The 27,495-nt window shown below is 39.9% G+C and overlaps 1 protein-coding gene across 1 annotated transcript in view; it reads left to right on the forward strand.

Moving 5' to 3' along the window:
• Window positions 1-1,584: 1,584 nt before the first annotated feature.
• CPQ (carboxypeptidase Q) overlaps window positions 1,585-27,495 on the forward strand; it is a gene marked incomplete at its 3' end in the record, with an annotated part of 144,034 nt that continues 118,123 nt past the window's right edge. Inside the window, exons 1-2 of the mRNA XM_080610526.1 lie at window positions 1,585-2,026; window positions 15,689-15,896. Coding sequence (XP_080466652.1) covers window positions 1,600-2,026; window positions 15,689-15,896 — 635 coding nt within the window. The 5' untranslated portion in view covers window positions 1,585-1,599. The remainder of the gene's footprint in view (window positions 2,027-15,688; window positions 15,897-27,495) is intronic.

The raw sequence follows: 27,495 nt of genomic DNA on the forward strand, positions 1-27,495 counted from the left end.
CTGGTGGTTTATGGATCCTAGAAATGTGGTTTAATTCTTTCACTCATTCTGTATGAGGTGGATTGGAAACAGGCTCAGCAGCTGAGCTGAGAGTGTTGTGATCATTGACACAAAGCCCAGTTGGTGGCTAAAGGTGTCCCCCAGAAGGCAATGCTTGGTCTAGTACTCTTCAATGTTTTCTTTAGTGATCTGGATGCTTGAACAGAGGGCACCCTCAGCATATTTGCACATAATACAAAGTTAGGTGGAGTGGCTAGTACAGTAGATGGTTGTGCTGACATTCCAAGGGACCTTGGTACTAAATAAATACAAATGGAAGGTATATTAGTCAATGAACTAGTCCTTTGACTTTTGTAGAACAGCTGTTTCCTTGTAAAACATATTTTGTAGAGGCTAACATTTGCCTTTAGTGTAACTGTTTTTTGAGGCAAGTTGCATTCTTTTTCAAAAATACTGGTATTCCCATGAAAGTCCATGAAAATGGTAAAAGTGCTGAATCTTAATCTTTTGGGGCTAGCAGTAATTGTCAGTTCACTTGGCTGTAACTAATTACTATTTTTTAAAGTCTTATAATAGCTGCAGCTATAGAGCTGATTGAAAGGCCTTATTTCTTATTGCTAATTTTTATCATTCAAGTTGCAGCCTGATTAAAATTCAAAGGAAAATAAACCAATTACATTTCCTTTTGTGTGTATCAATAAAGACCTTTATATTTTGGACTTAGTCATATTTCCTATGTTATAAAAGAGCTTTGCAACTACTATTCCAGAGGGTTTATATCAGTTCAATTAATAGTATAGAACAAACTATTGCTTTGTAAGATCTTAAAAATGAGAACTTTAAACAATAAGATGGATAAACTGTTAAGCATTAAGAAAGATAACTCTTGGTATTCAATCCAGGATCAGTACCTCTGGCACTACATCTCTCTACAATGCTGATGAAGTCAGTCCTTAAGAGATGCACCAGTAAATAAGAAATTGTGTTTTTCTGATAGTCACAGATTTCTACAATGAAGAAATTAGTATTTTCTTCCTGGGGGCATTGGATCTAAGTTGCTCTGTCATCTTTCTAGTCCAATAGAAACTACTTTCCTGATTATGAAGATAGAGATTAAGAAGCACTTTTATTCCTGAATGGTTCAAGAAATGGTTTTGTCCAGATGTTTTATGTGAAGACATTTGATTTGGCACTTCTTGCAAATTCTGCTGCTAACAGAAAGGAGATGCAGAGCTCCTCCTGGATGGGAGCAGCCCTGGATTTTGATTTAGTAAAGGATGTGATTATTTAAAGAGGTGCAGCATTCCAAGGATGTTTCTGAAGACCACAACAAAGATTGTGCCCAGTGGTCTAAGTATCTTTTTCATTTGCTTTCAATAATTGTGTCTCCAAGTTGAGTTTTCTTTCCTGCCAGTTCTGATCAAAGCATTTTCATGATAAACTGATGTCTTTTCATTTTGTTCTGTCTGCCAATCTAGTAACAAAGAGTACTGCTGATAGCTGTATGAGGGGGGTTTATATCCCTTTTATTTTTTTTTCTTTTTGTCTTTCTAACAGGCCATCTGTGGAAAAGAACAAAAAAAAAAAAAAGAAAAAAAAATGAAGTGTGTATTCTTAATATTTTTCATGAATTTATTATCACTGTATGCTGGGAAGTCTTTGAGAGGAGATGGCAGTTACCCAAAGACATTTGGAGACATTAAAAATGAGATAGCTGGCTATACTGATATTGCTAAAGCTATTATTGATCTTGCTGTTCATGGAAAAGCTCAGAACAGATCCTATGAAAGATTAGCAGTTTTTGCTGATACCATAGGACCTAGACTAAGTGGTATGAAAAATCTAGATGCAGCCATCAAGTATATGTTCAGTGCCCTGCGGGAAGATGGGCTGGAAAATGTGCATCTGGAGCCTGTGAAAGTACCACACTGGGAAAGAGGAGAAGAGTTTGCAATGATGTTGGAACCAAGGAATCACAGCATTGCTATTTTGGGTCTTGGTAACAGTGTTGGAACTCCTCCAGAAGGTAACTCTTCCTTTTGCAATTAAGTAACGTTTGCTTTTTAATGTCAAACTGTACAATATATCTAACTGCTTCCCTCAGTGGTGAAACTGAAGTATTCTTCATGCTGTAGTTCTGCAAGACAAGATGCTATTTTTCTGGGACTTCTCTGTATGACATGGTTGTGAATAATGCAGTTTGGTTTAACTCAGTTTGGTTGAACCAGCCTGTAAAATCAGAGTTGACTCCTGAACTCTCCATTATATCTATACCCTTTTGTTTAACACTCCTTAACCTCTTGCAATGATTCTGCTTGCAATGATTCTGCTCTTCATTGAAGTGGGTGGGAAATGTTCTTTTAATCTGGGATTTTCCAGCCCTTCTTTTTCATGTTGGCCAGAGAAGTTCTCCATGGGGCACTGAGTTGATCCATGATTTCTGTTCTTTTTGCTGTGCCCTGTCCTGCCAGGCACAGCACTTCACTCTGTCAAAAAACAAGAGAGCAGGACATGGAGACTTTCATGCTGAGCTTGGAAATGCCAGCCCCTAAGCATGGCAATTGGCGTCTGTATGTGCTTTCCTTCCCTTGTCTCATGCTAACCTTGGAAAAGTCTCATGCTAACCTGGGAAAAGTCTTTGGTACTCACCTGTTACTGAACTGCATGTTGCCTTGTAGTGGATCATGTGTGATATGTTACTTTGGGAACAAGAATGATCTTTAGCTGGGCTCAGCAAAACTAAAGTGTTTTGAGCCCCAAAATATTAGCTTGCTTGCTTGCAAATGGAACTATTTATAAGATTCTGGTTTTGTACATATTGATGTGGGACTTTCTGTGTAAAGGCTGGAAGACAAACTTCTGTGACTGCTCTTTTTAAGTAACAATAGGCTTATTCCTAGACCACTTCAAAAGCATTGTTATTCCTTTATGAGAAAATATATTTGGTTTAGGAAATAGAAGATAACATGATAGTAATAATTATTTTTATGGATTGCAAATTTTTGTGATAGTGAGTTTTCTGTCTGAAATGAAACAAATAATGTATAAAAGCTGTTTTGTTTAGAAAAATTATATAGCCATTCAAAATTTGGATTTGGAGAAGGCTGAGGTTCTTAATGACTTCTTTGCCCTGGTCTTCACTGGCAAATGCTCTGACCACACCACCCAAGTCTTGGAAGGCAGATGCAGGGACTGCAAGAATGAAAACCCTAGGCCCACTGTAGGAGGGGATCTGGTTTGAGACCATCTGAAGAACCTGAATGTGCACAAGTCCATGGGACCTGATGTAGTCCATGCATGGGTCCTGAAGGAGCTGGCGGATGAAGTTGCTAAGCCACTGTCCATCATATTTGAAAAATCATGGCAGTCAGGTGAAGTTCCCAACAACTGGAAAAAGGGAAATATAACCCCCATTTTCAAGAAGGGGAAAATGGATGACCCGGGGAATTAAAGACCAGTCAGTCTCACCTCCGTGCCTGGCAAAATCTTGGAGCAGATTCTCCTGGCAGGCATGCTAAGGCACATGAAAACAAGGAGGTGGTTGGTGACAGCCAGCATGGCTTCACTAAGGGGAAATCCTGCCTGACCAATTTGGTGGCCTTCTATGATGGGGCTACGGAACTGATGGACAGGGGCAGAGCAGTTGACGTGACATCTGCCTGCACTTGTGCAAAGCATTTGACACTGTCCCGCACAACATCCTTGTCTCTAAATTGGAGAGACATCAATTTGATGGGTGGACCACTCAGTGGATAAAGAACTGGCTGAATGACCGCACACAAAGAGTTGTGGTCAATGGCTCATGTCTGGCTGCAGACCAGTAACGAGTGGTGTCCCTCAGGGGTCGGTGGTGAGACCGGTCTTGTTTGACATCTTTGTCAGTGACATGGACAGTGGGATTGAGTGCGCCCTCAGCAAGTTTGCCGATGACACCAAGCTGTGTGGTTGGGTTGATACGCCGGAGGGAAGGGATGCCATCCAGAGGGACTGTCGTGGTTTAAGCCCCGGCTGTAAATTAGAACCACGCAGTCTACTTCCCCCCCCCATCCCCCCAGAGGGATGGGGAGGAGAATCGAAAGAATGTAACTCCCACGGGTTGAGATAAAAACAGTCCAGTAACTAAGGTATAACACAAACCACTACTGCTGCCACCAACAACAACAATGATAAGAGAAATAACAAGAGAAGAGAATACGATACCGCCCGCCGGAAAAGAGCCCCACGGAAAAGAGCCCCACAGAAAAGAGGACGTGCCCTTCCGAGTAGCTCCCAGTTACATCCCCGGGCATGACGTGCTGTGGTATGGAATACCTCTTTGGCTAGTTTGGGTCAGGTGTCCTGTCCCTGCTTCCTCCTGGCTTCTCCTGCTCCCTGGCAGAGCATGAGACTCACAAAGTCCTTGGTCAGTCTAAACATCGGTGTTATCAGCTCTGTTCCCAGGCCGAAAGTCAAAAACACAGTGCTGCAACATCTATTAAGAAGGAGAAAAACTGACTGCTGCTGCTGAACCCAGGACAGGGACCTTGACACGCTTGTGAGTGGGCTGATGCCAACCTTATGAAGTTTAACCATGCCAAGTGCAAGGTCCTACACCTGGGTCGGAGCAATCCCAGGCACAGCTACAGGTTGGGCAGAGAAGAGATTCAGAGCAGCCCTGTGGAGAAGGACTTGGGGGTGTTGGTTGATGAGAAACTGAACATGAGCCGGCCGTGTGTGCTCTTGCAGCCCAGGAAGCCAACTGTATCCTGGGCTGCATCAAGAGGAGCATGACCAGCAGGTCGAAGGAGGTGATCCTGCCCCTCTACTCTGCTCTCGTGAGACCTCACTTGGAGTATTTATTGTGTACAGTTCTGGTGTCCTAAACATAAAAAGGACATGGAACTGTTGGAACAAGTCCAGAGGAGGGCCACGAGGATGATCAGGGCACTGGAGCACCTCCCGTATGAAAACAGGCTGAGAAAGTTGGGGCTGTTCAGCCTGAAGAAGAGAAGGCTGTGTGGAGATCTCATAGCAGCCTTCCAGTATCTGAAGGGGGCCTACAAGGATGCTGGGGAGGGACTATTCATCAGGGACTGTAGTGACAGGACAAGGGTTAACGGGTTCAAACTTAAACAGGGGAAGTTTAGATTGGATCTAAGGAAGAAATTCTTTACTGTGAGGGTGGTGAGGCACTGGAATGGGTTGCCCAGGGAAGTCTGAATGCTCCATGCTGGCTGCCACCAAGCACCTTGTTGGTTTTCATGTGCCTTAGCATGCCTTCCAGGAGGATCTGCTCCAAGATTTTGCCAGGCATGGAGGTGAGACTGACTGGTCTGTACTTCCCTGGGTCATCCATTTTCCCCTTCTTGAAAATGGGGGTTATATTTCCCTTTTTCCATTCATTGGGAACTTCACCTGACTGCCATGATTTTTCAAATATGATGGCTGGTGGCTTAGCAACTTCATTCGCCAGCTCAGGACTCGTATTCTTCATAATAATTTACTTTCTTCTTAGATCTGCTGTGTTTCTGAAAAGGTGTATGTGTTGGTGCTACTAGACTGCATGGCAATGAGATCTCTCACAGAAGGGCAGGCAGTTTCTTACACATGGTTATCATTTTGATTATATTACCTTCTGATTTTAAATCTATTCAGCTGTTCATGGCTGTTAAGATTTCTGCTGTTTTCATCATGCTCTGTGGCAGGTTGGTCTTCTTGAGGCAGGTTATGGTGGGTAGCTGGTCCCTAGTGAGCTCTTGGCTATCATTCTTCTGCTTGCTGGACTAGCTGCCTGGCTGACGGAAGTGTCTGGTGAGAGCCGCTTGTCACCAGCCTCTCTGGGCAAGAGAGTTGCAAGGTGTGCTGCTCAGAAAAGTGGTGTCCTAAACCCCACACTTATCTCAATCGCAAAAAAATAAAATGTGTGGTTAGACTATTAACTTCTGAGGAACTCATTCCTAGGTCTGCTCCCTCTGCTCTAAACCGCAATTGTCACCAGTCCCTATTTCTGAGAAAAAGGGATAAGCAGTTGCCCCAGATCACATCAGAAATATTTGAACAATTTCCCTCAGCAAGGGAATGTCGTCTGTTCTGTTTTGTCTTGTTTTAGCCAAGAAGCTGTGGGAGCGTGAGTCATCCTGTAATCAGAATAATGCAACTCAGTATGAGATGCTTGATGCTGATTCTCCTGGCATTGTGCTGCTGTTGTTGCACGGGATCAACCAGGGACATTGACTGCTGCCATGTTGAGCTTTGCCAGAGGGATGTGTTAAAGGCTGAGGACTGGCTTTCAGTTATTTGCTCCATGATCTGGCCATTGGTGGCTCACCAATCATGATAATACCAACTTTTAAAGACACCCTCAGAGCTGCTTCTAAAGTGGACAGTGCAGGTGATCCCTGAAGGTGTTTGGTATTAGCTTGATAATTATTGTATGTTTTAAATCAGAATATGTTTTGGACTGTTAGTTAACAAACCTCTGTCTCTGTAGAGCCCACACAGATCCCTTCCTTGATATTATTGATGCCTACTTAGATCCAGAGGACAGCACTGGCTGGACTTACGATCTTTTAAAGTCTGGGGATGGGGTTAAGATGAGAGGGAGTGACTCACCATTCCCAGCAGGGTGTACAGGAGACCATTTCTTGCTTTCTCGTCCTCTCAGTTGTGTCCTATGTTCCCCCCTTCCCATTATGTGCCCCAGGCTTGACACCAGATGAGCCAAGAAAATAGGAAGCATTGACAGATACTTAAAACATCACTTCTCTTTGGATGTGCTTAGTGCTACATGCTGGACTTGGTGAACCCCTGGTGCCCTCGGAGCAAGTCCTGGAACTCAGATATCTGAGCTAGTGCTCTGAAGGTCTCTTTATTAACATGGGAATAACCTAATAGCAGTTAGAAACCTGGCTTTGAATGCTGGAAATTCAGGGTTTATTTTCCCTTCTGTCTGTGGAAATTCAGACCAGTGTTTCCTAAGAGTGACCCAATGGCCAGAGCACATGCTGAGGCTGCTCACTTTCCATTTCAGCATGCATCACATCATGCAGGTGTGGAAAAAAAATCCATGATCCTTTGGGACAGGAGCGGGAAGCCCTAAATAATAGCAATATTTTATCTGTGGAGCCTGAGCCAGCATTAACTCCAGGATACAAGGAAGGTCTCTTGTAGTTCTTCTATCTAACCCATGCCTATGGGGTTGAAAGTCTTATGGGACGTGGACAAAGCTTTGCCTGTTTATTGGATTTGCTGGGATTTGCCTATTTGCCTACTTCGGTTCAGATATGAGTTTGGCATAGAGCTAGTTGGCTCACTTGAGGTTGGAACAGTTCTGATGATGTGCAGGAGGCTTTTCAGTACTTTGTGATCTTATGGATAAAATCTACATTTCCCTATTTTCTTCTTCAGGACTAGGCAGCATGCCAGGATGTCAAGTTTCCAGATTCAGTCTGATTTACACAGCAAAAAGGGGCAGCACAGAAGAGGTTAGGGTTAGGTTTTTTTATTGAAGAGGAGATTTTTTCAGTATCCTGAGATTTGAAGATGTTGGGTCAAAGAGAAAGTTTTCACTTCTTTTCATCTCCGTACAAGGAGGGAGTAACTTTCATGCCTCTCTTAGTGACAGGGAAAGGAAAAACATGAAATGCAGGGTGATCTGGATTACGAGAAGTCAGCAGAGATTTAAAATGGTCACCACTTTGAAGAAATGGATTTCTAGGTAACAGACAGGATTGAATGTTAGAAAGTGCTTAGTTGAGAGAGCTGGCAAACTGGAGTTTTACCATATTTAGTCAACGCCCTTGTCTCATTTCCAGTGTTTCAACATTGGCAAAACATACATATATATAGGGACTGTGTTGATTTCTGGTGGTACTGATTATATCCCCTAAATTCTGAGGAAAATAGATGTAATTGTTGCTTTGAGGATCCCATAATTGAAGGAAAGTAGTAGTTTAGCAGATGTTTAACCATAAAGTATCAAAAATTTGATATTTTTTGTATGTGTTTTAAAATGTACTTTTTTTTTCACTCTCTGGGTGACCCTGGCCTTTCAGTTGGAAGAAATCCTGACAAGTAGAACCAACCCCAGAATGTAGCTTGCCTGAAATTTCTCCTCGAGAAAGGAACAGTCCCTGGTTTCTATGTACTGTTTTCTGCAGCAAAACTGAAATAATATAAATATGAAGATGATGTATTGGCAGACTTCTTCCTAGTTTTTGTGTTTGAGTCATGGAGTTTTGTTGTTTAACAAAATGTCAACATTTGGTCCATTCTTGCTCTTATAGAAGTTAGTGGGAGTTTTGCCACTTAGATGATACAAAAATAGTTCCAGCCTATTATTTATAAAATGGGGTTATTATGTATCTCAGAGCTGTTGAAGGTATGTACTGCTGCTGTAGGCTTACAGTCCTTTTAAGCTAAGGCTACTGCTGAAAGAAGTGGTCTGGCCCCACTCCTGGCTGATGTATTTTTCCCTGGTGCTGACCCTCCTTTTTAGTTTCTCAGTGGTGAAGTGGATTAGGGAATTCAGATAGGGTAACGAAAGCTCCCCCCCCATTAATTTTAATATGTATCGGGGAATTGCCCTTGAGTTGGATGACAACTGACCTACTGGGAGAAGAGGGCATCCTTCTGGAGATTTGGGTACTCCTTTTGATGAGGGCTTCAGTGCTGAGAATGGGGGTTGGAGGGAACCATAGGCATGAGAGCACAGTGCATGGCAAAGCCCTCCTCCTGTCTTCACTGGATCCCTCTTTTTCTATGTGTAAGGAGATACTGACTCACATCTTGAGACCATGAGCCTCAGTATTGTTTATTATTACTTAGAGCAGTGCTGCTTGTGGTACGGTAACTATGCTACTGTTTTTCTTGGAATGTAAAAGAGGATGTCCATGAAGGACCTCGGATGCTGTGGTCTTCAGTGGCCCAGTGTCTGGGCCAAAAGTTAGTCCAATGGCATTTCAAAGATTGAGAGAGTAGGAGTAGCTATTTGGCATTGAGGTGGACATACTGTCTGGGAAAGACATGGGTTCCAGTCACTGCTTTAGTGAATGTTCAGATGAACTGTACAAATTGGAAACAGCAAAAAACTGAATTTTCAGGTCTTGGCCCTTTTCAGTGTTACTGAGTTAAGGGTGGTTACTTCAAGGATGGTAAGCCCAGGCTGAAGCTTCTGCCTGACACTAACAGCAGGATTTGAACATGATTTTGTGCATGTGTAGGGAATGCATGCACAGCTGGGTGGCACTGGCACTTTCCCTCTCAGATGCAGTGACTGGCATCTTGACTCAAAAAGGAGGGTATGGCTGCCCTTGGTTCATCCTTTGGGCACCTGTGTGCTCCAAAACTAGGTTTTCTGGATCCTATTCTTGGGTGCCTGCTTCTCCCCAGACATGGGGCAAGACTGTGGCCCTTGCATGGCTGCTCCTGGTAGAACCAGACCTGTTACTCCGCTCTTTTGGCATATAAGGCTTCATGCTGTGGGTCAGGTCCACCCCCCTTGCTATTAGGATTTAGTGCTGCACAGTAAGCTACATGTTATTGAAACCAAACTGTTCTACTGAGATCCAGTATTTGATGAAAATTGGAAGTCATATGTGTTGAAAATGTGACTATTACACAGTGTTTATTTTTCTCTGTGTTCTTCTTAAAGAACAGAGTAATACATTTAGCCTCTGTGCTATGCATCAGAGCTGAATAGTTTTGGATAACTCTCCTATGTAATTTTAGGTTCATGAAATAATTCTCTTTTGCTGTTCCACAGAGTAGGTGAGGTCACATTTTCCAGAAGTATATTCAGATCTTACAAAATCTTTCTTCCTGATAAAAGCCCTCTTCTTCGTTTCAGAGTTCCCCTAAAATATTACATCTTTTCTTCATATTTTAATTCTTATATAATACATATTGGTATGTGTTAACAGAGCAAATGTGTTTCTTGGGTACATTTCTTCAAGTATTTTAAATTTTCAGCATATGCTAACAATTTTAGAGGAGAAAAAAAAAAAAAAAAGTGATGATATGAATCTTTAGTTTGCTTGAGCCTGACACCAAGCCTTACTTTGATGGGTTCATTATGGACCCGAAGTTTGGGTTTGCTTTTCTGAAAATCTTGTTGAATTATGTGGGACACTGAGGGGAAAGCTGAACTAATTCCTGCAGAGAGCTGAAAAGTGACGTGTTTAAAAGAGGTAAGGTAGATGTTGAGAGGAAAAATGTTTTCTGGGCTGATTTTAGAGGATGCTGAACTTAAATGGGAGATAATGCCAGGTCCCTAATCTGGGATTTCAAGAAGATATATATTTCCTTTTCTCTCTGCTCCTCAAACCCTTCTTTTCTTCGACCTGTCCCAACAACTACTTTTCTTCCCTGTCTCCAGACATATATATCTTTTTCGCTGTTGCTGTTTCATATTCTTATGTCTTTATCCAAGATGTATTTATTGATGCTGGCATGTGTTCCAGTTCTGTGCAGGGTGATGTGGCATCCAGGGTCCAAGACTGCCAATTTTACAGCAAAACTGCACATCCTGCCTGGTGCATTAAGACTTTTTGTTCTGCTCTTTCCTGTGGCCCATGCAAAAAATCTTCTAGGTTTCCGGTATCTCTATAAAAGAAGCTACCTTGCAAATAGGCACCAGACAGTGCATGTGGGCCATTTCTGAAAGAATCAGGGGTGTGATACTTTTATCCTGGAGAGATGGGCAAGTCTAAAGGACAACTGGATTAGCCAGGCTAAGGTCAGAAAAGTTTGGGGCTACCCCCTGCATGTGCTTAGGGTTAGCATGGAATACAGCATACCTTGATGTGGCAGCTTCCAGGCTAACTGAACTCTGTGGGAGAGCTGAGGTGAAAATTGGGAAATATGAGAAGCGGCAGCCATCCAGTAAACAAGAAACAAGGGTGGTCTGATGTTTCCGGTCTGCGAGGCAGGCCTGTGATCATCAGGTAGGCTTCCTGCCCTGCTCTTGTGGTGTGTTGCTGCTCCTACTCTTTCTTTTGTCTTCTTCCTACCATGAAGTGTCTTAATTTCCTGGTCCTGGTGTCCTGATGCCTGGTTCTGATGAATGGAGACATAACATTCTTGTTTCCTTCTTGCTCTCATGACTGCAGAGGCCAGGACATGTTTCAGATACATTTTTCCCCAGTTTCAAAATCTCCAGGTTTTGGACAGTACCAGAACAATTAGATGTGTTGCTGATTTTTTGTGTTGATATTTTATGATTAGGATGCAAAAATTTTAAAATATGTGACACACCGGGAAGTTTAGTGGAGACTTGGTCAATGTTTGTTAAGACCTAAAAATGCCATGTTTTTATTGTTTTAAGCAAAAATTGCCTTGCCCATCAGATTATTTATTTGACAGTGGCAGCTTCAGTGCATGTGGATCAGCAGCATTGCTGTTCCATAGTGTGATTTGTAAGAGAAATCATAATTCTTACATTAACACAGTGTGAAGTAAATGAAGTTTGGAAAGTACATAGGGGTGCGTTGTTCACATGCTATTATTGGAAAAAAAATATTGTCAAGTTAATGATGGCTGCATTTGGCTTTGGAACTACATCTCCAAGGGGCTGTTCCTGTCAACAGAAATGAGATGGGCAAAGCCAAGAACAGAAACAATATTCTGTATGAAGATTCCTTGATGTTTTAATAGAGATTAATCAATTTTTGAAATCTGATAATAGGGTGCATTTTCTTCTTTTTTTGTTTGGCTTTTTTTTTTTTTTAACTCTTCTCTGAAGCCTATTAGTAAACAGACAGATGCATAGCTCCAGATACTAAAATGGTTTAAGTATTCATTGTCGTGGTTTAAGCCCAGGCCGTAAATTAGAAGCACGCAGTCTACTTCTCCCCCACCCCCCTCAGAGGGATGGGGAGGAGAATCGAAAGAATGTAACTCCCACGGGTTGAGATAAGAACAGTCCAGTAACTAAGGTATAACACAAATCACTACTGCTACCACCAATAATAATAATGATAAGGGAAATAACAAGGGAAGAGAATACGATACCACCCACCAGAAATGAGCCCGACAGAGAAAAGGGACGTGCCCTTCCGGGTAACTCCCAGTTACATCCCTGGGCATGACGTGCTGTGGTATGGAATACCTCTTTGGCTAGTTTGGGTCAGGTGTCCTGTCCCTGCTTCCTCCTGGCTTCTCCTGCTCTCTGGCAGAGCATGAGACTCACAAAGTCCTTGGTCAGGGTAAACCTTCTGACCAGCAACTGAAAACATTGGCTTTATCAGTATTATTCCCAGGCCAAAAGTCAAAACCACAGTGCTGCACCAGCTACTAAGAAGGAGAAAAACTGACTGCTGCTGCTGAACCCAGGACACATTTAATTTTGGGGAGGGTAAGTTCCCTCATGAGGAATTCCCTTTGAACTAATCTATTTCTGGCATGATTGTTGGCAGGTAAACATGTGCTAGGAGGTGACTCTCTAGACAGAATTGTTCATGCCAAGGATCAAACTTTTGATGTATGGCAGTCTTGCAGACAGCTGATTTACAGGTTCTTTTTCATGTGCACATATATATATATAATTGGACTTTCTGTAGTTAGTAAAGAATAACTGTAATCAATCATGCCTTTATCCTTCCTGTGACAGACTTTAGACTTTGCAAATGCAGACCATGCCATTTTAATTTCAGCAGGCAGTGTGATCATCAAAGTTGTGGCAAAGTGTTAGAAACATACATTTCTGTGTACAGAGGACTTTGTAATATATAATTTTGTTGGTAATTGAAAATTGCCTGCTTGTTCTCACCATCAACACCCTTTCTGTACCTTAATTCTCAGAAATGACAGGGTGCAATTTACTGTTTAATATGAGAAATGAGAGGAAATCCATAGTACTACATAGGTACTATTGCTTACTCACCCAGCCCAACAATACGTATAATGTTTCACATGGTGAGAACAAATGAGTCTTCAGCTTCATACAATCAGCCAAGTTTGTCATGTTTGTAATTCTGTCTTTGACACTTCATGCCCTTTACTTAGCTAATTCCCCAAATGCTCCATATTCATCTTTTGGTCTGTGTGGGTTATAATCTTTAGATTTTGTTTAAGCAAGCAGGCAATCTGCCTCCCTCCTTATATGGGTTTTCTGAAGACTTCTGTTCAATAACACACAGTCAAGCTCTGCATCAGATAATGGTAAGAGTAAGAAAGATATAGAACAGCTTTTGATATAGGGAGCAGATCCATGAGGCACTGAATTATTAGGAGATGCTGGGGGTAAAGTTTTGTTGTTTGGTTGAAGGCTCAATAAGGTGAAGCATTACCCATTTTTTAAAGGAATAACTTATTCTCCTTACATTGATAAACTGCTGGGGGTTTTGCTTCATTTTTTCCCTTTTCCCAGGAGGTCTTTGGGTGATTTGTATATGCGTGTCCACGTATTTATTTAAAATGAACATTGCTCTTGTCACTTCAACAGATGAGAATGTGACTAAAATGCAAATTAGTCATTGAATTAGTCAGAAGTTACAAGAGTAAAATTTTTAATGCATTATGTATATGTTGCTGCCATTAAGTTAAACTTGCAGAGAGAACCTTTGTTTTGTTTTGTCAAAGGATGGCTTTATTTAGCTTCCTTGGGAACATTCAGAAGTAGAGATACTGGGCTGGAGTTTGCAGCTCTGCATTCTTTCCCTTTGCTTTAAATCCCACTGTACAAAATCCCAAAGCTCACTGTACAAACTTCTGATGCCTGTCACCTAGGGAGAGCATGTCCTTCTCCATGATATTTCTTGGGGATTATTGATAGTTACTAGCTGTCTGCAGAATTCTTTAAAAAACATCCAGAGTTGGTGTTTGTTCATTAATGCAGTAATGCCAAGAAGAGTTACTCTTCGCTTCCTTTGATGCACAGTCACTGATACGACATATGTGCCCTTTCAGTGCCTTCTGCACCATCCAAGTGGAGCACTGGGAGAGCTAATATGAAGTACTGGTTGCAATATCAACCTACTAAGATCATGGCTTTTCTTGTGGAAAATGAAATTTTGTGGATACCTGCCTTTACTTCCAGTGGCATGGTTCCATACCCAAAATGATCCTATTACTGAGATGCTCCTTAGGTAGGCAGCTGAACCTGCAGTTCATTAGAAGCAGCTGGGGTCTGTTAGCATGCTCACCTACCTGCCAAGAACAATTAGTAATATTTGAAGGTGATTCCCTGCTTTGGTTCTCTGTGCCTCTTTCTGCAAAGCTAAGAATCCGAATAGTTATTAATTTAAAATTTTCTATACCTCCCATGCTAGGTTAGTTCTGTAGCTAAAACTCACAGGCTTTGGCAGTAGTAGTAGATGTCTCTTGCCCTCTTAGTGGTGCACTTTTAAGAAATCAAACCTGTGTGAAATAGTTTCGTTAAGGTTTTGAAGTGTACTGTCATTTGATCTTAAAGTAGCCATGTGCCTGGATACACTGATGCTGGGAGAGATGATTTTCTATTTTTCTATCAGTTCTTCTCATATATTACAGTCTCAAATACAAGGCTTTGAAATCTTCTCCAAATAATTCTTAGACTAAAAAAAAAAAAAAAAAAAAAGGAGGGCTTTCAGGGGGAAATATTTTGTTTTTAAAAATATGATAGTTTCAACTTCTTCAACAAAGCCTCGCTAGACATTTGTTATTAGTTTTCACTGACGTATTTTGTGGCATTTAGGTGAAATGTACAACACTAAAATTTCAGGCATCCATTATTACTTCTATATTTAGAAGAAAAGAACCAGCTCACGTTGTTAAGCAGTTTCTACTTATCTCTTTAACCAATCAGCAAAATTGGATTTTAAACATAGCGGTCGCTTTAATAAATTACTTCTTCAGTGCTGTGAAATACAGTTCTTCAATGAATGTTCTAAGAAGTTAGAAGAATTCTCTGGCTTTGGGAAAAATGGCTTATCTCTAAAACTCCTTTATTTCTTCAAGCAGGACAATTTAGCAATTTAAAACTAACTATGAAAAGCAAAGAGCTGAATGGGATCTTACCATGTGTGAATAGTTCTGCAGAAGTACGTGCCTGTGTTATCTGTATCCCACCTGGGAAAGATGGGTTCCTGGGAAAACTCAGAATGAGATCCTATAGAACTGTGGTATTGTTCTGAATTAAATATGAAGGGGTTTTTTTTTTTGGTTTGTTTTTTTTTTTTTTTTTTTTTTTGTTTTTTTTTTTTCATTATAAGCATACAACAAGATTTGTTGCAACTGCAGAGCTTTAGTTCCATTTAATTTATTTGTAAGTATTTCAGTCTAAAAATACGTGCTTCCAGTTGTTTTATGTTAAGCTAAGTTGTTTAGCAACATATCAAAACAATTCCATGAAAAGAGCACTATCTTTTTTTTTTATTAATCCCATAGGCATCTTTTGCAAATGTTTTTGTGCTATAAATGATTGCAGTGGGGCATTAAAGCCCATGCAGAGCACAGCATTCTCCCTGTATATCCTTCTTACCCTTCAAGTTAGGTTCTAATACCAACCTGATTGCAGGGTTTACAGAACTGTGTGTACTTGGTTCAGGGTGCTATTACACCTATTTAGTACCAGTCCCTGCTGAAGCATTTCACATAGTCTTCTTTCTCCAGTAATAATTTAAATCTGTTTTAAATCTGTGTTCTGCGCAGTCCATGCTTTTCTGTCTGTTAAAACTGGCTGTAGGAGAGTTACAGAGAAGCAATGTTAAAGCCACTCTAATATTTCTTTCAGGAATTACGGCAGAAGTTATAGTGGTAGCCTCTTTTGATGAACTTCACAAAAGAGCTCAGGAGGCCAAGGGGAAGATTGTTGTCTACAATGAACCTTTCATCAGTTATGGTGAAACTGTGCAATACAGATCACAAGGAGCAGTTGAGGCTGCTAAAGTTGGAGCAGTCGCATCACTCATTAGATCCATTGCATCTTTTTCTATTCATAGGTAAGTATTTTTCTTGTTTCTCCCGGTGACTCACGTTTCAGCCTTTAGTTCACATGTCGTTTCTGGGCAGGCAATTCTATTCTCTGTGACTTAAATGTTGCCAGTTAGGAGTGGGTGTTCAGTTGTGAAACTGTTGGCTGCACAATAATTTTTTTTCCCCTGTGCTTTGTAATTCTTTCAAAATGTTTTCATTTCTTGTTGCTGATTCAAATTTTATATATTTGTTTTGAAGAACTTCCTGCTTTCTCAAGGCTGCCATAAATATTCTGAGATCAACCACAATCAAATGTCTTTGATGACACCATGTACTAGACTTTCAGTGATGATATGAACTGGTCGTTCTGTATATTTAACTAGAATGTAAAGGACACAGGTTTTATTGTGTTGACCATTTTTCTAGTATGAGTTTGACTTGTACTAGATGAAGGAGTAGTCTGCTTTGAACATAATAATTTAGACCAGTTTAGCAGTAAGGATTGTAATTCTCACAATTCTTTTGAAGTGACGTAGGTTGAAATAATGATTTTTATTTATTTATTTATTTTAATTCAGGTATTTTTAGATGTCTTAGTACATTACTTTATTTGTCCTATATAGTGTTACATTCCTTTCTTAGTTTTCTGGTTGGTAACAGAATTCTGTATTTTATCTGGTGACTTTTTTCCAACTCTGAACGTTTACACTTAAAATGCTCATCCATTGTGAGGAAGACAAGTTGAGGTAGAGAGGAAACGAAAAAGAGTTCAGGTATAAAGTAAAAGGATGACAGATAAACCCTGTCTTTTAACATAGTGTTTTTAATTTTTACACAGTTATTGGTGAGTTTAATGCCTGCAGTGAGCGTTGTGTAGTAGTCTGCAGTAGAGTTTTGGTCATGCAGGTTCAGACAGCAGAGCTGGACTGAAGACCCATCTCCCTGCCCACCCTCCTCAACTTGAGCAGCAGCCTGAGCGGGAGTGGCAGAGACTTTAAGTGCTGCCTTAAAGACACAGTGCCCGAGTGCTTACACTATAGAGCTTTGTTAATAAAACCACTTAAGACAGCATGGAAAAGACACTTGCAGTTTGTACAAGAGATGCTGTATTTTGTGACAATGTTATTTTTTTATTTGGCACGTACATGTTTAGAGCGCTACAGGCTGTTTGTTCCTCCCCCTAGCTGCCTAATTGCCTGCCCACGGAGGAGTCATCGGCAGCAACTAAGATGTCCCTGAATGTGAGCTACACCATAAACTGAAATTGTTTTCTATTTAGATAACAACATGGTTTCTTTTTCATCTCTGCTTCTACGTTTGCTTTCTACAGAAGTCTAGGCTGGTAGGTGGGAAAAGCTGGAATGATTTTGGATCTTTCTTGAGGATGAGACTGGGAAGCAGCTGGGACAGGCACTTGGAAGCATGCTTGATTCCACCATTTCAGACAGAACATATATATTCATATCGCAGCAGTAGAAATGCGCAAACATCACTATATCTGATGCTTCAGAAAGACAGAAATGCAGTAATGCTAACTAACTGTATTCTGTCACGTGCAGAGGACAGCTTTGGTGCCAGTGTAGTTGATAGTGATGTAGTTGATATTCCATATTCCACTAAAGAAGCCAACATTACCTGTTTAAAATACTTTCTCAAAAATAAAATACTTTGAATTCAGATACTATCCAAACTATACTAGCCCAACAAATGTGTTATTTATGATATCTTGATACTTAAAATTTTATAATAAAGTTCATAATAATGAACAGATAGCCGAGTAGGTTTCAAAAATAATTTTATGGAAAATATGTTTTCAAAATAGTCTTATAGGTATCATCTGTTGATTATCTGAAACCCAGAAAATGATTTAATCCATCTTTAGCTCTGGTGCCCCGCAGAGGTGTTCATTTGAAAGCAACACTTTGTATCATCTTCTGCTTGCCTGACTATTTATGGAAGTGCATTTTAACATGTAATGGAAAATTTAGAGATGAGGAACAAAGGTGGAGAATGAAGGTAGTAAAGCCTGTTTATTACATCTGGGTACTGGCATTACAGCTATTTCAGAATTGAATAAAAAGAGAGGAGAAACAGATGCTAAATGTGTGTTTGTTTAGAAGTATTGAACCCCTAATTGAGGCTGGGAGACGAGGTGTCATTCCCAAAAGCAATTTCAAATTTAGATGCTGCCAGGAAGCATTTTTTCATTAAATGTACTTTCTGTCCGTTCTTCATTTACCTTCACTTAGGGTTTTTTTGGGTCTTTGAGGGACTGGTTAATCTATTTTTTCCTATAATAAAGGAGGTGTTCAGGTCCAGTCTGTTATTCTTCCACTCCGTAATGCCTAGATCCTTTTGTCTTGTTTCTAACAGAAAATAGGTATTGCTGTAGGCAGGGTGGATTTTCTTATCTCCATGCATTCTCCTGTGTTTTCTCTTAATCACCAGCTGTGTGGCTCCTTGTCTGTCCTACCAGTGTGCTGTGCAGGATGGGGTGTTTCCTGTCAGTGTCTGCAGCACTGTTCAAGACACTTGCCTTTTTGACTGACTGATGAGAAATACTGTTGCTGCATGGAGTAGTGTGTTAGGGCAAGAGATGAAAGGTAAAAAGCTGATAAAAGGCTTCTAAAAGTTGTGAAAGAAAGTCTTAAATTCTTACGATTTTTATACTACTGCTTTGTTGACCAGAACCTTTACTTCTCGGGCCTGTGTGTTTACATGTGCACTCATAATAAGCATAGCTGATAATGGGATTGTGGCAGTTTCCCAAAACTTCCTGGGAACATCTTAGAAGAAAGTATCCTCCTGATAGTGCACTATCCCACTTTCATCAGGTGAACAGAGTGAAAATTCAAGTTTTCCCTAACCTATATCAGCTTCAGTGTTGAGTGTGTTGATTGTGGGTTTTGGTTTTGTTTGTTTGTTTTTTTTTTTTAAGATTTCAACCTCTTTTGGACAGAGGGTTGCTTATTATTATTTACTTATTCTATTTACAATAATTAAGCTGTCTGGAACAATGGAAGCCACATTGTGGTGTGATTTCTAGGTGATCTTGCAATGTGAATAATATTAATAGGTTAAAGCTAGGTACTATAGTAGATAAATGTCTTAGGCTTATTAGGGCTGATTATTAAAGCTTACTGACAAGACAGAATAGGTAAAATCACAAAGTGAATTAAATCAGTGTTCTCTTGCTGATGCTCAGAGACTGCTTAGTGATTGGACAGCTGAGGATTTTGGGATGTTCACTTCAAAAGCTCATTCTTTATTCAAACAAGAAGGCTAATATGGACATAGCACGTGAGACCTTTAAGAAAGTCACATTATCTGGGCAATAATTTAAACTGTTTATGGTGTAATTTCTATTGTAGTGGCCAGAGATGTGCCCCCTGTGATACAGAGATTCATGTATCAGTACAAGTTGTGGCTCTCGATTATCAAATGGCAATTCCAAGGTGGAGCGCAGGGACATAAATGAGGCTTTCTGTTAGTCAGGGAAGACAAACTCAGGGATATTCACTGCATTTCAGTCAAATAGGTTGCCTTGATGCTGATACATACATAAAATCAAATGTTTTTGTTATTATTGAAGATAGAAATGGCTAAACCCGATTGCCCTTTTGTCAAAACAAAAAAGGCACCCGGAAGGATTTGGTTTGAAGGGAAAAGCTACTGGATTAAAGTTCCAGAAATAATGTTTTCCAAAGGATGTCTGGGGCACAAGACATTTTTCTGAGTGTAGAAGTAAAGCATTTCTATATTCTTTGAGTAGAATAATCTCCTATGGTTTGGGTCTTTTTTTTTTTTTTTTTTTTTTTTCCCATTTCATGTGACAGTGCTAAGCTGGTATCTGAAACTTTTGTTGATTGCTATGTTCTTTTGTCCCGGTGCATGCTATTATGAGCAGTGCCACCACTCTTTATTCCAGAGAAGTACTTCTTGTTGGTAGTACTGAAAATAGTTTGTCTATATTATGTGTGCATCTGATGCCTTCATTTATTTACTTGAGAAACCTTTGCTCATTACTATCTTCCAGTGATAGAGTACCTGTTCTTATTGTTGTCTTGTTGTATTTTTAAGTGCTTTTTTTTCTCTCTAGCATGTGAGTTTTATGTACACAGGGTGAAGCGGTAAATGTGTGTGTTGAAGATTTATTTCCTTTCAGTGGGGAGGAGAATGCAGTTATGGTGAAGGTAGTTTAGAATTGATCTCTGGCGGACTTGGAAAACTGATAAACTTAATTCTCCCGTGCTTGATATTCTGCATGCTCCGTTTTGACACTGCAAAACTGTTATACTCCTAAGCAGGCAGCATCTTCTGTCTGCTTTGCATAGGCTTGGAGAATGCATGAGGCATAAAGGCAGCAGGAAGCTGGGTGATAATTGTAGAGATGCAACAGTAATGCTGTAGCATGACTGAAAAAATCAGGAAGAACCACTGGTTATTTGTGAACGCCTGTCACTTACGGGATTAGTATAGTGGCAAGAATTGTTCATAGGAAACATCTCAACAAGAGTCTGTCCTAAGGCAATGTCCTGTGGCAATATTACTAAGGGACAAGGAAACAATGATTAAAACCCCCTTTTTATGGTGTAAGAAGCAGAAAGAAGAGCAGACCATGTTCTATAAATCTCTGGTGAGCTTGTGGAAGATTCTAGTTATGTTTCATAGTGTTGTGCATGTTGTCTTGCTGCCCTTAGAGGTATGAATATGTGTTCTGTGGGATTTATTTTCTTACCCTGCACTTGGGGGCTTTCCCTCCAGGATGGCTGTTTATGTTGTTGACTGACAATTCATTATTTTTTACTTTGTTTCTTATGTTCCCTGAAGGCCAACATGCCAGACTGCATTCTGCAATGCAGTCTTTGTGCTCGCTTTTGGGCAAATCCTAGCTGTCAGCAAGAGAACTTGGATGTCCTTAGAAGAAATGGAGCCTGTGCTTTAGGATATGATCATATTGTACAGTGGGGTTTTGCTATCTGATCAGTGATTACAGAAGTCAAATTTCAGATACTTCATAGATAATGTAGGTAATGTTTCTTAAGTCCTAATCTTTCTTTGGCTTTTACAAAACTTTTTGCCTCTTTTTGCTTTGAACTGCATAAACCTGTTATTTTCCAGTAGACAGGACTTGATGTTACAACTGAAACCTTCCGGTAATTTGAGACACCCGTATATTGTTTGCTTACAAAGTCAGTAAAATGCTGATAAGACTAACAAAGGCTTTCTCTACCACCTTCTGGTTTTGGCTACTCCGGGTATATATATACATGTAACTGAAAAGAGTTTCCTCCATTTAATGTCTAGTAGTATATGGAGTGTGCTGTAACTTTGTTAGAGGCAGGTAAAGGGCGAGTAAAATCTTTGTCAATAGACTGTTATCCAGAAAGATGCTGTGAGAATAATGGTACTTTTGAAATCCTTATTTCCTCACTCATAGCTTCCCAAGGCACTTTTATCAATGTAGTATTCAAGTTTTGGTGGTTTTTTTTTCCTCTTATGGCCCACCCCCTCTCCTGACATTACTGACTCACACATTTTGTTGGTGGCTAGATGGCCACCCATATCGTAACATGCTAACTCTGATCTTATTTGGGTAGCATGAGGACCCATTGATTAGATTCAGTAATATTCTGGAGTTAGTAAGATTTTAAAGGAACAGTTTTATTCCGCCTTTGTGTTACTGGTTCATGTATATAAAGATGTTGAGCATATAAAACTGCCAAGTCTTGTATTTCTTGTACAGATCTTTAAGGAGTTACAGCTGTGCTTGCTGTGGGTTGAGCACCAGGAACTTTAGCAGTTTTCTGTGATTTCCTATTTCTCCCTAATCAGCTCCGGCTTTCTTCAGTGTTGCCAGCCCGTTCTGAATCTGTACAAGTTGCTGCTGTGCCTACAAAAGCACTGTTAGCAAGTCCAGAACCATCTGACATAATTGTAATGTCTTGATCCATCAATTGCAGGTTCTGTTTTAATGTTCTTGCATTATTCAATTTTCTTGATGACACTGATAAGTGTCTCAGTAGTATATGGCAACTGTAAATGTGGAGAATTGAAGGAAAACCTGACAATAAAAATGCAGATAAAGATTGCAGGGAGGAATCTGAGTAATTAATCTGCCAATGAATTGTTTTCACAATGGCTGTATTTGTTTTCAGCTGCTGATTAGATCTGAGAAGTCAGTGACTGTCATTTCATTTCTGTGTAATTCCCCATGGTTTTTCTGTCTAAGTGCAGCACTGAGGACTTTATCTGGAGTGTTTATCTCCAGAGCACATAAGCATATGGCTCTGGACAGCTGGAAGAGATTAAATAGTACCAGAACGGTTGTGCCAGAATGGTACAGAATTAGTGTTCGGGGTATCCTAATGACAGCCTAATGCTCTCTTTTTTTTTTTTTTTTTTTTTTTTTTTTTAATTTAAAAAAAAAAAGAGAAAGAAGAAAAGAAAAAAAAAGAGTAAAGATGTATTCTGGGATTGACTTCAGTAATTTCAAGTTACACAGCAACTCACTTTTTGATTTTGGTCCAGGCAATGCTGAAACAGCAGGTACAGAGGTCTGCTGTATAGACTCACCTCTCTATCCAATGTTATTGTTTTCATGTCTTGTAGGTGGTTTTCAGGTATTGTTTCTACTTCCTGTATTACTCAATATGATTTTTCAGAATCTGTATGAGATTGTTCTTAATCTGATGGTGTTACAAGATATTATCTACGTACTACAGAAAAGTTTTAGAATGTATATGTGGAGATCTCATAGCAGCCTTCCAGTATCTGAAGGGGGCCTACAAGGATGCTGGGGATGGACTCTTCATTAGGGACTGTAGTGATAGGACAAGGGGTAATGGGCTAAAACTTAAACAGGGGAAGTTTAGGTTGGATATAAGGAAGAAATTCTTTACTGTGAGGGTGGTGAGGCACTGGAATGGGTTGCCCAGGGAGGCTGTGAATGCTCCATCCTTGGCGGTATTCAAGGCCAGGTTGGACAGAGCCTTGGGTGGCATGGTTTAGTGTGAGGTGTCCCTGCCCATGGCAGGGGGGTTGGAACTAGATGATCTTAAGGTCCTTTCCAACCCTAACTATTCTATGATTCTATGTTATAGTTTATTTATGAAACACATTGTATCTGCTGTAAAAAATCTGAAGTATTCTTTTCCAGGTTTACTGTTGATTTCCAAAGTGAACACAGGTTTAAGTAGGGACTCTGGCTGAATTCATGTGTTTCAGAATTTGTCTTATGTATACGTTTTATTTTGATATATAACCTTTTACTTATGTCATGTAAAACAAACAGGCTGACAAATAAAGGTGCCATTTATGAAATATACTTAATGTGCTAGTCGGCTGTTAATATCTACAACCTCTCTGGTTTATAGTACAGGCAGGCAGAGGGTTTGGAAATACTAATTCATCATTTTGTTTTGCCTTGTTTGCTTAAACATGTGAGCAAAGGTGTATGGTTTGCTCCAACATGTTATGATTTCTCTTTACATGAATGCTTGCATTGTTTTTCAGGGAGTAGGGGGCCTCTCATTTTTGCTGGTTCTTCCAATTCCCACAGTCTTGCTTGTGGTTTCTCCATATGGTAGGGTATTTCTGTGTTATTTCATTAAATGTTGTCTTCACATAGGATGGCCTCAACTTGATGTGTTAGCTTGACTCTGATGCATGTCAAGCATTTAAGTACAACCTGTTTGTATGATGAAAACCCTTATTTATGACACACAAATTTTGACTTGTGTCTTAGGAAGTCAAAGACAATGATTCCACAGTTTAGAATTGTTTTCTAAGTGTAGCTTGATGTTGATGGCCAACAGTAATAACGGGCTCTTCCCTGTAGAAATAATGTCTTGGGCCTTGTAAGTGTAACCATTTAAATTACTTTAATCTTTTTCTCCAGCTTTGTTTTCCCCTTCAAACCCAATCAGTCACCTGAGCCCCTCTTATTGTGTCCATCTTGTTGCATCAAATACTAATCCTTTGGTTTTGCCTGCAGGGAAAGGCTAAATGGTGAAAATCTTTCTCTCATCTGGTTTATTAAATGAGAGGTGCCAACTCCTGTCTCTGCTCTGCCAGCAATGCCACCTTTGATTACTTGCATGTTGTCCTTTCCTTCAGGCACCTTATACTTTCTCTCATTTTGTTTCTATATTTAGGAGGATGGTGCAAACCTAAAGCCGTAACTTTGTTCTCTTCCAATTTTCCTTTTCAAATCTGACCTTTGGTTTGGTATTTATAGACCGTTCCCATATGTCATTAGCTGGGTAAGTGACGAGGGTATGTGGCTACTGCTAAACTGTTTCACCATTACCTTGCTTTCTTACTGCAAATACTCTGTGAAACAGAGGGGTTGTCTTTGATATGTTTCTATTCATTATTATTAAGCAGGGTTGACTGAAATTCCTGGATTTTTAATTTACTGTCATCACAAAAGAAGAACATTTATTCTAAGGATAAGTAACAGAAAGAAGCTACATAATTTCTGATTTACTTATTTCTATTTGTATTTCATTTCATTAGTTTCCTAATAACAAAAAATATACCTTTACAATAGATATTGAAACTATTGTACTGTTGAGCTCTGGAAAATCCAGGTTGATCCTAGGCATTTGTACACTGGACAACAAAAGATACTTCTGTTGCATCAGGGAGAATAATCATGTGAATTAACTAAAGCCAGGGATGCTGAAGTTCCATTCATCACCCTGCCTTGTGCCCCTGTGGGATCCTGAGTAGCTCATGATAATTTTTCACTTTCCCTGTTTGCAAGCAGCATTAATATATTTTTGAATGTTAATGTAGTGTAGCATTTGTACATTGTTTACTGTGAAGAAAGCAACATTAGAATCAACTCCTTTAAACTCTGATTAGGTTGTCAAGAGTTTTGGCACAGGCAAAGTCTTGCAGAATCTACTCTTGTAGAGAGATGGTTATATTATTAGATAATAGTGAGTGACTTCTGCTGATATATAATCCATAAAATAACCATGGGTTTGTATTATAAAACAGAAAGTATGGTGTTTGATTGTCAACTTCTGCTAGATGGACATTGCAGGTTGACCTAACAGAGATCTCTGGGAAGGCTCTGGCAGGAGGTGAATGACAGAGAATGCAGGTCATTACCTTGGAATACCGTATTTTCAAATGGAAATATTTAAAAGCAATTGGTTGACTGTAGCTCAAAGGATCTGGATTTTGAGTTCAATTCAGTATCACTTACTGTGAGAGTTGAAGCTGCTGGAATGAGCAGGCAGGACCTGCAACTTCATAAAAGTAGAAGGGGTTTTCTTAGTAACAGCTCTTTATTGTCAAGAACAACATGAACTTTAGAAATCAGGTCCTGGGATTCAAATGTGATTTTGCCAAAAGTCTGGGTTTTGGAAAGGGTGATCTCACAGGTAGGACACAAGAGAGGTTGTAGCTGTTCTTCTATAATCTGTGTATGGCTTGCAACTTTTAGGGAGTAGACTGTGGTCCTTCTTTGAGAAGAGTCTGCATCTCCCTCTGAGTATTTCTCGCTGCAGTCTCTAAAGAAGGAAACAACAACCTTCAAGGCTCCCAGTTTCAGGCTCTGAGAGGGCTCTAGTGGCTGCTGGGGGAATATGGAAGAGCCAGAAAGGGCTGTGAAGGGACCAGGCAGCTTGAGTACATGCTCTGTATCTCCAGAAAAGCCATTAGGGGGATCTGTGTTTGTGCTCAAATGCCAAAGAGCTGAAGCAGGGATTCAACATTATCCAGATGCAGTCAGCACCTGGAGTCCCAAATCCTGGGCTGCAGGTTCATCTGAGAGACCATCCAAGGCTTTAACTCCACAAAACTCTGTGTTTTTCTCCTTCTTCCTTAGTTTATTTAGGAACTCTTTACTTAGTTTATAATGCTGACAATCTAGGAAAACAGATATACTGTGCTGCAGCATCTGAGAGAATTCTAACATTTCAGGCTTGCCAGAAATGTGATGTGAGTAGGCATACCCATGAGAAAACTTTAGCAGAGATACTCAGAATTATAAGTGCAGCTGCAGTTTATGATTTTAGAAGCATAACTGTTTTTCAGTGCCTAAAATTAGGTTTCAGCCCTGTAAATCTTTGTATGGTACTTCTCAAGGACAATCAGTGATGGATTCTTTTAATCCTTTTCCATATAGAGCAGTACTTTTTATTCCTTGGCTATTTCAATGATAGAGAGAGGAATAACTTTAGTTAGTGAAAAGATGGCAGAATCCATGCAAGTGCAAAAAGATGTCAAGGAATTGGAGAACACATTGGACTTGCAGGTAATGCTTGTCCATAGAGATTTCCTGAGAAAGGAAAGGAGAATGTAATTTGTGCCTGTGAGGATCTCCTCCTTAAGGTGTTTAAATTGAAACAACTAGTGTAATTGGTCATGCTTTTAATACTTTTTTTTTTTAAAGAACAATTTTAAATGCTTAGATCAGTGTCAGCTCATCATGCGATGCACTTGTCTGTGTATCTGTATAAGCAGAAGATGTTTTATTAGTGTTTTTGCAGCCAGGTCACTCAACAGTTTATAGTTCTGGCAACAAAAAGTGATACTGTGTGATTTGCAGTGTACCATGAGTCATGTCAACCATCTACTGTTCATTGCAGGTGAACGGTTCAGTGGTTAAGTTGTGGATCAAGCACTGGCCTGTTAAACTATGAGTTTTGTTAATGTTGATATTAATCAGTATAAAGGTTACATCACAAGATTCACTGCAGGTCAGTGAACCTTTATCTTCATGTAGATGAAACTATTAAAATCCCACTTTGAGGGCTGGCTTTGCAAGCTGCACTTACAGAGCAACTGCTTTAAACTACACAATAAATAGTTATGAACTGCACATATTCAGAGTTGTTCTGTTTCTGTTTATAGACAAGCTAGATTTGAAACAAGTACAATTTCCAGTGAATAATTTAAGTAACTCCACGATGCTTACACAAAATTGTGATACAGAATATTTTAGCTTGACAGCTGCAAGTTAATTCAGCCTGTGCATATTAGCTTGTAAAACAGTTCTGTTTCTAAAATTATACAGTACACTTGTTTCTAAGTAGATACAGTTTTTTAACAGATTTTCTATTTATATTATTTATGAAGTTATGTATGTGGTTTCAGTATTAACATTAATCATTAACAGTCAATAAGATAATTTTCCTGCATAGTGTTCTCCAGGGAGCAAAAAACATTCCTAGTTAGCACTTGAACACTGGGAGAAAATTCCCAGTTTTTATTCTGTTACTGTCTTGTAGCATTGCACTAGGTGGGTTTCAGTGTGTTCATATCTTGAGCTCTAAGGCTGTGGTGTGTTCACAAATCTGTGAATGCAGGCAACTTGCTGCACATCCTTCATTGTGGAGGCTGTCTGAACAGAAGAGTGACACCCAGGACAGACAGGTGAAGAGGAAGTGGGGAAACTCATGACTGGCTCACTGACAGTCCTCTTCTGAAGCTACCAGAGGTTTGCTCAGAGAGCTGCAGGATTCCCATGGCAGTCAGTTTTCAGGTAGTCTGAAATCTTAGTATGTCCCTAAATCCAGTTCTCCACCCCCACAGCTCATCTGATCTGACTGGTTGTGTGCCCCTATGTCTTGGTAAAGGTCCAAAAAGCATTTGTGTATTTAAATT

This window comes from Psittacula echo, assembly GCF_963264785.1.
Source record: "Psittacula echo genome assembly, chromosome: 2".
Classification (NCBI taxonomy): Eukaryota; Metazoa; Chordata; class Aves; order Psittaciformes; family Psittacidae; genus Psittacula; species Psittacula echo.